At 36.1% G+C, this 13,430-nt stretch overlaps 1 protein-coding gene across 1 annotated transcript; it reads left to right on the top strand.

The window, feature by feature from the left end:
- Positions 1 to 2,041: 2,041 nt before the first annotated feature.
- On the top strand, positions 2,042 to 5,484 carry LOC109790407 (pectinesterase/pectinesterase inhibitor PPE8B). Its single transcript, XM_020349550.3, has 3 exons — positions 2,042 to 2,739; positions 2,975 to 3,496; positions 4,607 to 5,484. The coding sequence occupies exons 1-3, from the start codon at positions 2,424 to 2,426 to the stop codon at positions 5,302 to 5,304; spliced, it is 1,536 nt and encodes a 511-aa protein (XP_020205139.1). The 5' UTR covers positions 2,042 to 2,423; the 3' UTR covers positions 5,305 to 5,484.
- Positions 5,485 to 13,430: the final 7,946 nt, after the last annotated feature.

Genomic DNA, 13,430 nt, shown 5'->3' with positions numbered 1-13,430 from the left:
ATAAAATCTATAAATCTAAATAATAGCCTAATCATTTCAAATTTCTATAATAATAATTTCTCTTGAATCTCCATGCACTACATCTATTTTGAAATTTGAATTATTCTCCAACAGGAAGTAATGAATACCTTGACTTAGAAGCAACTAGAATCTCAGCTAGCATGTCAATTTTATGTTTGGTGGGGACTTTGCTAGGATCAATGTGAGAACGATAATAACTACCAATGAATGATTCCTTTAGGCAATTAACTTATAAGGAAAGGACTTTGTTCCCTAAAATGAGTTTCTAGTTCGCTAAAAAGAGCTTCGTTGTAGTAATGAGGTTGCTAAGTTACACTACTCCTAGAAATTTTATAAGTAAATGGCTAGAAATTTAATGAAAAATCGCAAACAAAACAATAATGAAAGTCAATAAAAGTGCAACTTTTTTACAGCCAAAAAAGATAAGTTTCATTCATTACTTGCTTCGAAAGGGTAATACAACTAGTTAAGTTCTTTTGCTTCTATTAACTAGGACTTGTGATCAATTTTGATTTCTCGTGTTTTATATCCTTTCATATAGATTTACAGAACTAATGATAAGATAAATGACCTGTAATCCTATTAAAATTCTTCAAATAAATCATGATTTTGATATTGTATGGAGTTGTAACTTATCTTAATTTAAGTTTTTTGTTACCAAAAAGATTAAAAGACTCTGTCATTAGTAGCATTAATTATGGTATTTCATGAAGTTATAACTTATCCTAATCTAAATTTTTGTTAAAAGAAATTAAAATTTCATTCATTAGTAGCAATCATGGACATCAATGAATTCAAATTTATAACTGTTTGAGATTTAGCTCTTTCACACATTACCCTAAAATCTAGGAGATAATGATTCATGCATTATCTTCTAACTTTCACGTTTCTACCTGGAGAGGTGACACGTTTCTGCGTTAGAGAGGTGACATGTTTGATGACTCTCTTGCGTTAAGCATTCGCCAACTGTTAGGAAAGCCACATGAAAAATCAACAATCAGAGTCAGGCATTGAGGGGACACGAAGTTCATGCCTACGTCAGAAACGGCAATCGAATGGTTTGAGAGCGTGATATGTTGTTATATTAATTGGTGATTAGAGCTATGATGCAGGTTCTAGCTGGGGTAGATACATAGAAACGTCTTGGTTGGAGACTACAGCTAGTGCCTAGTGGGCTGAACTTAATTAACATGTATGACTAAACCTAGGTCGTGCGTAACAACTCTTCATTAAAATGTGTCACAACGATGTAAAATTATTTTTGTCCATGAGAACGTGCTGAAACATGGTGAAACATTGGTTCTTATGCTGCGTCTGAAAAATAGACCCTCCCACGCTTTTTTTGTCTAATTGTAATTTGCAACGAAGACAAGCAAGCATGGGTCTCTCTGAGTTTTTATTTTTTATTTTTTTTATTTATTTATCGTTTTTTTTTTAATTTCTTGTATATGTACGTGCATCCAGCAAAGGAAACGGGGACGGTGAACATTTTCTTTGGTGGGTCACATTAAGAGGAAGAACATTGCCATCCATGAAGATTTTAAAGCGTGGGAGTTCTCAAATATGGCAAAATTGGTTCGGCAGAAACTATTTTAGTCACTGTAGGTGGCTACAAAGGACAAGAGCCCCTCCAGATTTGTTTACATCAGAGAGTGACATGCACATTGATTGCTAATTGTATACAAAAGTATTGACAACACCGTGGCTAGTACTGTATTTTTCATCAAATTAACTCTTTTATGAATTAAAATTAAAGTAAGTCTAATTGTTTTTTTATACACTTACGTATTTACTAAATTAAATTAGTAAATTGTTGATGTATCAAAAAATCTGATTTACTTTTATGGTCGGCTTCGTAGCAACAAAAAAGGAAAGAGGAGAAAATACAATCTACACAAAATTCATTTAATAAAAAAAAAAAAAGTTTGTGATAAAGAGAGTACGTATATGGTTAGTGTTTGTCACTTGCATAGTCACCGCCGACACTGCCACAAATTAAACACTCCCATCGTTCTCTCTTCTGTGTTGTGTAATCCCTCCCTTTTACCACCTTATTACATCATCACTTATGAAACCAAGGTTGACTCTCAACTCACAAGGCTCACCTCGCAACCCTCTTAAATTCGGATAAAATCATATTCAAAGAAACCGCGGCATCATAAATTTCACACATACCCACATTTCATAAATGAAACAAAAGTATGAGTAGTATTTTGTGGAGAGGGGTGTTTTTTCGGGTACTTTTCCACACCTGCACCATACTCGTTAATTTGCCTTAAATTCCCTCACCTGCCAAGCTAACCATTACGTTCAACAATTTATTTATTTATTCCCCTCATCCCTCTCTTCAAAAACGCAAGTTCCCTCAGCGTACGTACGTGTAACCCCGTTGAGTTCTTCCAATGGCTCTGTCTTCAACGAAAGCAACACCCACTATCACACTCATGTTTTTGCTTGTGCTGTCACCCACCCTGTGTACCCCACTGGGTGAGACTAACACCGCGGGATTCGAGCTGCTTAAGGTTTCACCCTCGGAGTTCGCAGGTACAGTGAGAACCGTCGTTGATGTGTTGCAAGATGTTACCTCTATTCTCTCCGAGTTCGGCTCTGCCTTCGGCGATTCGCGTCTTTCTAACGCCGTTTCGGATTGTCTCGATTTGCTCGACTTGTCCTCCGATGAACTCGATTGGTCTGTCTCCGCTACACAGACTCCCAAAGGTACTACCGTTTTATAGTATTTTACATTAAATATATTAGTCATATAAACGTCAAATTACTAAGTACTAACCCATATTTAAAATTGTATAAAGATTTTATTTTTGGATAGCAGTTTTTTTATTAATAAAAATAATTATGTGTATATAAATTCATGTTCATCTCTTATTTGAATGATGTGGGATTTTACATGCGTATGATAAAAAAATATATTAGAAATTATAATATATGGTTGCAGGGAAACATAACAGCACAGGGAACCTGAGTTCGGATTTAAGGACATGGCTAAGTGCGGCGCTTGCGAACCAAGACACGTGCATGGATGGGTTGGAAGGCACGAACGGCATGGTGAAGGGCTTAGTGTCCAGTGGGCTGGGCCAAGTGATGACCCTGCTCCAACAACTCCTAACACAGGTGAACCCTGTTTCGGATTTCTCTTCCACGCAGGGCCAATTCCCCACGTGGGTTAAACCAGGGGACAGGAAGCTGCTTCAGGCGAATGGGGTCCACGCCGATGCGGTGGTGGCTACCGACGGGACCGGTAACTTCACCAAGATCAAGGATGCGGTGCTGGCCGCGCCTAACTACAGCATGAGGCGCTTTGTCATATACGTGAAGAAGGGGGTTTACCATGAGAACGTGGAGATCAAGAAGAAGAAGTGGAACCTCATGATGCTCGGTGATGGCATGGATGCAACCGTTGTTTCCGGTAACCGGAGCTTCGTCGACGGTTGGACCACGTTCCGCTCAGCTACCTTTGGTAAGAACGCTACTCTCTGTACACTTTTTCTTTTCTTTTCTTCTTCTTGATGTTGGTTTGATTTTGGGCCCGGTTTTTCTGTTGTCAACTTGTCATGTCATATTGAAGTGTACTACTAGTGTAGTACTATTACAACTAAAAATAATAAGTGATTCTTAATTACTGATAATGATAAATTAAAATATTAATCAAAATTTATATAGATTTAGAATATTAAAATATTACCATTTTTTTAATACATTCGCTATAAACTTGAAATCGGTCAATTTAATTCCTGAAATGACACCACCTTAGGGATCTTTCTTAGTTTTTCTTAAGTTTGATTTTTTTATTATATATATTTACGTAAAAGTTGATTTTGATAATAAAAATAAAATACTAATTAAACTTGTCTTTATAAAAAACTAAGTAATATAAAAAATATGTTATGAAACTGTTTAGATGATGTATTTATTTGGATGATTAATATGTGATGAATATTTTAACAATGTAATATAATGACTCATTAATCTTGCCATGAATAAATTGACAGATTTCTATAATCTGGTGAAATTTTTTGTCGAACATGTGTGAGGGAGACCTATAAAGTTGACTGATGTTTTGTCTATGCCCGAGGTTGGGTAGTGTCTACGGCTACCCTCATGATACATGTATGCTCACATAATTTAAACAAGCTGAATGTGAAACCTAACACTAAACAGAGGAAAAAAAGTGTTGAAATTTTAATGATAAATATATTCTTTTATTTTCACTTGGATTAAATAAATAAATACATCATTCTCTCTCTATATTTCCTGTCGTTGAAACCCAACGCGATGAAATAAATGCAATTGCCTAGCAACGTTAACTGGGAACTGATAGTCACTAACATTTGTGGCAAGGAAGCACTTATTATTTAAATGTTACCACTCCCCACGTAACATAATGCATGTATGCAACCCACTGAGAGCACTGATATGAAAATAAATGACCATGTGCAGCAATTATTATATTGATAACATCAAAAATACTTGTCTTCTTCAACGGCCGAAATCTCTGACCCAATTCAAAAAGAAAAGGAAAAAACATGTTTTATTAATTTACGTAATAATTACGTTGTTTCATGTGCAGCTGTGAGTGGCAGAGGATTCATAGCACGAGACATAACCTTCCAGAACACCGCAGGCCCAGAGAAGCACCAAGCGGTAGCACTAAGATCAGACTCAGACCTTTCTGTGTTCTACCGATGTGGGATTTCGGGTTACCAAGACAGCCTCTACACTCACACCATGCGCCAATTCTACAGAGAGTGCAAAATCAGTGGCACCGTGGATTTCATTTTCGGTGACGCCACTGCACTTTTCCAAAACTGCCACATAGTGGCCAAAAAAGGGTTACCAAATCAGAAGAACACGATCACAGCACACGGGAGAAAAGACCCTGAGGAACCAACGGGTTTCTCCATCCAATTTTGCAACATTTCTGCTGATTCTGACCTTGTAAAATCGGTTAACTCCACTCACACGTACCTTGGAAGACCGTGGAAGCCATATTCTAGAACAATTTTCATGCAATCTTATATTAGTGATGTGTTGAGGCCTGAAGGGTGGTTGGAGTGGAATGGGGACTTGGGCTTGGACACGTTGTACTATGCAGAGTACATGAATTATGGGCCTGGTGCTGGGCTTTCTGATCGTGTGAAATGGCCCGGGTACCATGTGATGAATGATTCTAGCCAGGCTAGTAATTTCACGGTGACACAATTTATTGAGGGGAATCTTTGGTTACCTTCTACGGGTGTAACGTTCACTGCTGGATTGGGCGTGTGAAATTAATTAAACATGGCCAAATCTTGCATGTGCTTGTTGTACTTTGCTTATTCTGTTGTGGTTGTTTTAGAGCAAAGGGGACAAAATGAAATGTAAAAAATGTGGTGGGTAGGTGTTTGATTTCATTAATTTGTACTCTGGATATTTAAGAATTAATTCCCTATTTTTATCTTTGGTGTCGGAAGTGGGTGTTCCTTATTATGGTGCTGCATTGAACAAGTTTAAAGGATTTCCTTGTGCATCGTTTTGTACAAGGAAAATGTTTGGCAGATACTTCTTGTGGATTGGTTTGTATATGGAAAATGTTAGAAATTTAGAAAAAAAAATATAAAAAGTAAAAATGTTGTATAATGAGTGATGTATAAGCAGTAAGGTTTTCTCTTTTGGTCAATTAAGTGAATAAAACTTGTTATGGCATTATCTTCACACATCAATTGATATATACATCTTGTGATTAAGTGGTTGTTTGAGATAGGTATTCTCATGATTTGGTTGAGGGGATTTTTATTTGTATTGTTTTACAGAGAAAGGTTATCCTATGAGTCTTTAGGCAACTTTCTTGATTGGTATGGGATTGATCGAGTGTGTGATTGTGAAATATGGGGTATTAGTGGAAAATCTTAGTATTGGTGCTAAGATAAGATGTAAGTCTCAAGTGGTGAAAGTGAATTGATGTAATTTTGATTTTCTTATTCTTTCTTCATACTCTAATATTTTACTACCTTGTTTTACTTTTATATAATTGTAATTGACAATTTGCATTTTGCAAGATTCAAAGATTGCATTCGTAAATGTTATTTAAGTTTTAAACTGTAATAATCAATAATATTAGTCAAGTTAAATTGTATTTTGATTTCTATTTTTATTAATTCATAATTTTGATCTATTTATTTTAAAATAAAGATATTTAATTTTTTTTATTTTTAAAATAACTTAAATATATTTTTAGTCTCTCAAATTTAAAATAAATTTAATTTTGTCTCTTAAATTTAAAATTATTTTTTTAGTTTGTGTAATTTTTAAAAATCTTATTTTAGTCTCTTGAGTTATCAATAATAATTTAAAAATAACGAGACAATTATGTACTATTAGCCAAATTTAATGTAATATTTTCACCATTAGGGACATTAATAAGTAAATTTTATACGATAATATTTAACAAATTTATTAGCAAAATTTGAGTATTATGAAATTTAGAGCTAAAAAGACCAATTTTAAATTTGAGAAATTGAAAATATATTTAAATCTTTTAAAATTATGAAATTTTGATCTTATCGTTAATTTAATATTTATAGATTATTAAATTTTATTATTATTTTGTGACTTTTCAATACTTTAATGGCATACTATTTAGTGACATAATATATAAAAATAAAAAATAATAACATAAATTTTTTGTTTATTTTATATTTGAACAAGTGATGAATATTTATTAACAATTAATAGATGTCAATTTGATGAAAAAATTAAAAATTTTATATTTTTAAGATTAGAGAGACTAAATGTCATTATTTTAAAATAGAGGATCAAAATTGTAAATTAATAAAATAGAATAACTAAAAATATAATTTAACCTAAATTAAATTAAAAAAATTATAATGAATTAAAAAATTCAAATTGAAATAACATTAGGGTTTAGAGATTTAATCTCATCACAACCTTATCTTATTATTTTATCCTTATTTGCATTTGGTACCCTTTTATTTCTTTTTTAATTTCATAGAGTAGTTTTCTTGTACAATTTTTTTTAATCTCTACAATTACTCAAAAGTTTTCCAAACTCTCCTATTGATATCTGTCCTCTATTAATTAATCTCTCAACCTCAAATATTTTATTTTAAAAAATACATTTATTTCTTTTACATTAGTAATAATTGATAACAATAATAGTAGTAGATAATAGATAGTCTAATGAGAGAGAATTTTATTTTCTACGCAATTTATATATATATATATATATATATATATATAGAGAGAGAGAGAGAGAGAGAGAGGGAGGTAAAAGAGGGGGTTAAAGCACAAGCAAATAATCATTAAATTGAAAGAAAAACATAATCATCTGCTAATAACAAGTGATAGATGAAAGACGGGGGAGACTCGTAAACAAAAAAGTCATTCTCTAAAAACATCATGCGTTTAGCAAGAAGGTTAGCAACTAAAATAACTTTTCTCAGAATATGGTATCATGAAAACAAGGATAACTGATTACTCAACTCTCTTATCTCTTGAACAAGATCAAAATAGCGGTGAGAAGCAGAACAACCTTCATTAACAAGCCTCACTACAACGGAAGAATCCGACTCAATTATCACCTGTTGTCCCAAATTCCTATTAACCAAAATGTGCATGCCATGTAAAATGGCCCAAAGCTTCGATTTAAGAATGGAGCACATAACTAACTTCCCTGTGAATGCCACCATGAACCTACCATCTGAGTCACAGATCACTCCCCCAATGAGGCCACATTCTCACAAGACACAACCCCATCACAATTTAATTTTAGGATACCTTTTGGAGGTCTTATCCATTTAAGCCGAGAGTTGTAATTAACTATCCTAACATGTGATTGTTGATTAAGAACATCTGTGGTAGAATATATGATTCGAGCGTTAATTTCAGCTACTACTTGATCAACTGTGATGGATTGGCCTTGAAAGATAACTCTATTTCGACGGTGCCACAAAGAATCCAATGTAATAGAAAATCTATAGTTCCACTTGGGAGGGGAATGACTAGATCTTGATAAATTCTTCAATAACCAGGGTTGCAAATTATCCTGATCCGCAAGCATCTAAGATGAATCTTTGCATGACTTGGACCACAATTCCTAGGCAAAGTTGCATTCCCTGAACACATGTAGACTATCTTCTGCACCCTGTAAGTAGATACTGCACAATGGATTTATCGTCATTCTACATTGAGCACGACATGAGTTTGTCAATAAACTTTCATGTGCTACTCTCCATAGGAACGCACGAACCCTTTCAGGGCCTGCCACTTCCAAATAGTTTTGAATAGATGGGATCTATAAAGAAGGGCAGGATTTGCAACAACACTATAAGCTGATTTGATTGTAAACTATCCATCCAAGGTCTGATTCCAAACCACCCTATCCGTTCTAGCATCATCTGATGGCAAAGATAATTGAAACTAAATAGCTATCCATAACTCATGTGGGATCCATGACTGAACATGTGAAAGCTCCCATTCCCTTTGCTCATTTGTGTACTCCCTAACTGATTTGAATAGATAGCTAGAGGAATATCCACCTAAGCTTTTTGAAAAAGAGGAGAGATACCAGTTAACCAATTATCAAACCAAAAGTTAACCCTTCGTCTATTACCAACTCTCCTTCGAACCAGAGGAATCACCAAATTCCACGAATCAAAAATACCTTGTCATAAGTTAGACATGTTGGGTCTCTTCCCAACCTTTAGGATAATGTCATTTAAAAATTTATAATTAGCTCTAACAACCTTCACCCATAGTTTATGAGGCTTCGTCATCAAACTCCAACATTTTTTTTATCATGAACGATGTATTGACATCACGCATCCGTCTCAATCCAAGCCCCCCATGTTTCTTTGGTATACACAATTTTTGCCACCCAATGGCATGATATCTCTTGTGATCTACATTATCACCCCACAGGAAAAAAAAGGGTAATTTAGTAGCCCAGAACGGGCCGTTCCCAATCTGGAACGGGCCGTTCCAAACTACTAAATTGACCTATAAAACGTAGTTGAGAACGGGCCGTTCTAGAGGGAGAACGGGTCGTTCCAAACCCCAAAACGGGCCATTCCAGAGGGAGTACGGCCGTTCCGGAGGGGGTACGGGCCGTTCTGGATGGAGAACGGTCTGTTCTAGATAAATCCCAGAACAAAGATTAGGAGTTTCATTGGGTTAACAGGTTACTATCAGAGATTCATAGAGGGTTTCTCTCGAATAGTAATGCCTTTGACTTAACTGACTCGGAAGGATCAACTTTTTCTTTGAATGGACGCTTTTGAGAAGAGTTTTCAGGAATTGAAGGAGTGATTGACTATTCCAATTTTGGTGTTACCTGACACTGGTGAGTATTTTGAAGTGTTCTGTGATGCTTCTCACCAGGGGTTAGGCTGTGTGTTGATGCAGGAAGGGAGAGTAGTAGCGTATGCTTCGAGGCAACTTAAGACTCATGAGAGGAATTATCCAACTCATGATTTGGAGCTTGCAGCTGTAGTGTTGCCTTGAAGTCGTGGAGGCACTATCTATATGGTGCGAGATTCAGTGTATTTAGTGATCACAAGAGTTTAAAGTACCTGTTTGATCAGAAGGAGTTGAATATAAGGCAGAGAAAGTGGATGGAATTCCTAAAGGACTTTGATTTCCAGTTGATGTATCATCCTGGGAAGGCGAGTGTGGTAGCAAATGTATTGAGTAGGAAATCTATTCATGTGTCAGTTATGATGATTAGGGAGTTGGAACTGATTGAGCAGTTTAGAGATTTGAGACTAGAAGCGGAGGTTGTTCAAGATTACATTAGTTGTGGTATGATCACCATAACTAATGAGCTCTTGAGACAGGTGAGAACTAAGCAATTACAGGATCCAGAGTTGTTGAGGATTTTGGGATTGCTTGGTACTGAGAGGGCAGCTGGTTTTGAGCTTAGTGCTTTGAGCTTAGTGCTGATGGAGATTCCCGAGTGGAAGTGTGATAGTGTCACTATGGACTTTGTGGTTGGGTTGCCTATACAGCTAGGAACAGTGACTCTATCTGGGTGATTATTGATAGGTTGACAAAGTGTGCGCACTTTCTTCCTGTCAAGAGGTAGTCCTTGGAGAGACTTGCACAGTTGTATATCATAGAGATATCACGGTTGCAGGAGTACCTTCTAGTATTATTTTTGACAGAGATTTAAGGTTTACTTCCAGGTTGGCAGAATCTGCATCAGGCGTTGGGGACGAGGTTGAGGTTGAGCTCCGTTTATCATCCATAGACAGATGGCCAGTCGGAGAGTACAGTTCAGTCACTGGAGGATCTCTTGAGAGTTTGTGTATTGGATCATTTGGGTAGCTGGGAGGAGGTGTTACCATTGGTAGAGTTCACTTATAATAACAGTTATCACTCGAGTATTGGCATGGCACCTTTTGAGGCTTTGTATGGCAGGAGGTGTAGGACTCCATTATGTTGGTATCAGGAGGGTGAGTCAGTAGTGGTTGGTCTAGAGTTAGTTCTTCAGACTACTGAAATGGTGAGATACATTCTAAGAAAGGTTGAGGGCTACCCAGAGTTGACAAAAGTCCTAGCTGATAGGAGGATCAGACCTCTAGAGTTTGAAGAGGGAGAACATGTGTTTCACGTTTCACAGTTAAGGAGATTACAACTTTGCCTGGCGCTAAGCTCAATTTGAGAGCTCCTATTTTTGCCTGCACCTAGCATCAAGATATCATGCCCGATGTTAAGGCATGACAGAGACCACCCTAAAGAATTATGCTCAACAAAATTACATTTTCGTTCGATGAAAACCTTATGGGTTCCACCTTAATCTCCATGAAGATGCGCCTGATGTGAGAAACTAAGTCCAGTGCCAACGTGATTTACAAACATTCATCAATCAAAAAATAAACCATATTTTCACGTTCTAATCGGTCAAAATTCATCATTTTCATGCACAAATACATTACGTAGCCTCAATTTCCCAAAAACATATATCATTTAACAAAATCCCAATTTGCTTGAACCCTAACCTACAAATACATTTAATTGATCCGATATCATTCAGAACCACAATTTTAGTAATTTAACACCATAAAAACCAATATAAATCCATACAGAAATTGTTATTATTATCAAACATGGAAACAGAAAAAAATCATAAAATTACTAATAATCTTAGGGAACTCTCACTCTATCCATTCCCTCTTATGACTATTGTTGAGTGTTTTTTATGTATAATTTCCACTCAACTTTTGGTACTCTTTTTGGTATTTGTAGATATTTATATATGTTATTTTTCCCTTAAATTGGAAGAATCAAAGTATACTAAAAGGGTAGAAGAGTAGTAGCAAAATCCTAATGTTTTCCCTCCATTTTTTGTAGGAAAATTGAGAAGACAGATTTCCACAGCCATAGTTGTGGTTCTGGAGCTATAGCTGTGGAAATCTGGGGAGAAATTTTGAAGGCTAGAAACTTGCAGCTATAGTTGTGGTTCTGCAGCTATAGCTGTGGAAATCTGGAATGCTCATTTTTGGTTCCAGAGACTTGAAGCTAAAGCTGCAGGTCCAAAGCTTGAGCATTGAGGCTTGGGAGATCAAGGAAAGCCACAGAGACTCATAGCCATAGTTGTGGTTTCACAGCTACAGCTCAGGGAGTTTCTTAATCATGAAGGGGTTTCCACAGCCCTGGCTGTGGAGCTACAGCTACAGCGCCAGGAGTTGCTTCATCTTGAAGGACTCTCCACAGCCATAGCTGTGGTTTTACAGCCACAGCGGTGGAGTTAAAAAAATCACTTTGTGCCCTGTTTTAGAGCTCATATAAAAGGGGGAAAAGGCACAAAACAGAACATCACGTACGAGGAGGACGAAAAACAGAGAGAAAAAGAGATTGGGAAGCACGTGAAGGGAGAAACGAAGCAAGAATGAAGACTTGGGCAGCTGGGTCATTTGGGAACGAAGCCCAACCCCTTGTTCTCATCTTCTACTTTGTAATCTCTTCTTTTACTTCTTAGATCTTGTAATGGCGATGTGTGGCTAAATCTTTTGAGGATTGGTCTTGGTGTAACTACTAACTCTTCTATGTCTTAAATTTATATATGCATTTCATTCTCATTACTTGTGCTTGATTCTACTTTTAATGCTTATACCAGCTTGATCACCCGTTATATGATATTTGATTTTTGAATCCGGTTGGAAAACGTTTTTGAAAACCTGAACTGAATCTTGCACCTAAACATCTTTTGCTCTAGGAATAGACTTGATTTGTTTAGCCACCTTGTTCAAGTCATTGTTCTTAATGCAAAGTGTTAATTATAAAACATAGAGGAATCATGTTTTAGATTAATTACTTTAGGATTCAATTTTGAGAGATCTTGTTGAATTACTAAATGAACGTGGAAGTCATGAAGATGAAATCATATTTATTTTAAGAAAATTTAAGAGTTAGCAAGTGCCCAGGGTCCAATCCTTGTTTTATATAATTGTTCTTATAACTTTTACACTACCGTGTTAATTTTGCTTCACATTAACTCACTTCCAATCAAATCGACATCTCTTTATTAATCATTGGAGTAAGAATTACTAAATTCCCAAATCCCTGAGGACGATACTTAATTACTACATCGAAACTTGGTCCGCTTGCCAGGTGGGTTTGCGAAAAACCTCATCAAGTTTTTGGCGCCGTTGGCGGGGATTTGGTGTTATTTAGTAATTCTTAATCTTGTGATTTTGTAATTGTGTAAATAATTCATTTTGTGAATAGTTATATTATATAGATACATTTGTCTTGTTGTGTTTTGTGGACTCACCTTGCTGTGCAGACTTCTTGGAATTGTATGTGAGGGAAAACTCCAGCCGAGGAGTTACATTTTGACCCTGAAATTGAAAGAACGACAAGGAGGAACAATAGTAGCACAAGAAGGCTTAGACAATTAGAGAGAATCCAAAAACAACAACAAGATCTTTTGAGTTCTTCTACTTCATCAAATCAACCACACCTTGAAACAGAAATGGCTGAAGAAGGAACAGGCACTCATAATGGTGGACATGGACCAGTTGGGCCTCCTAGAAGGACCCTAGGTGATTATGCACAACAACATGGTCCTAGGCATTTCTCTAGCATTGTAGCTCCAAATACTTCTAGAGCAATGGAGATGAAACCTGCTTTCCTCACTTTGGTTAGCTCACAACAATTTGTTGGCCTTGATCATGAGGACCCATACTCACACCTTTCAAATTTCTATGAGTTATGTGGAACAATGGGAATTCCTGATGGTGATGAGGAAGCTGTATACTTGAGGTTGTTTCCATTCTCTTTAACAGGAAAAGCTAAAGTTTGGTTACAATCTCACCCAAATCAAAGTTTGACAAGCTGGGGTGATGTGGAAAATAAGTTTGTGAATAGATTTTATCCTTCATCCAAGTATATTA

This window comes from Cajanus cajan, chromosome 1 (assembly GCF_000230855.2).
Source record: "Cajanus cajan strain Asha chromosome 1, NIPB_CcT2T_4, whole genome shotgun sequence".
In the NCBI taxonomy this organism is placed as follows: Eukaryota; Viridiplantae; Streptophyta; class Magnoliopsida; order Fabales; family Fabaceae; genus Cajanus; species Cajanus cajan.
Note: the sequence above shows the minus strand (reverse complement) of the source record. Positions and strands in the feature narration are given on the sequence as shown.

Bases quoted from the DNA above. Each gene is read 5' to 3' on its own strand.
- LOC109790407 (XM_020349550.3), top strand. From the start codon at position 2,424: ATGGCTCTGTCTTCAACGAAAGCAACACCCACTATCACACTCATGTTT. The intron at 2,740-2,974 runs GTACTACCGTTT...ATATGGTTGCAG, and splicing joins CGCTACACAGACTCCCAAAG to GGAAACATAACAGCACAGGG. The intron at 3,497-4,606 runs GTAAGAACGCTA...TTTCATGTGCAG, and splicing joins GTTCCGCTCAGCTACCTTTG to CTGTGAGTGGCAGAGGATTC.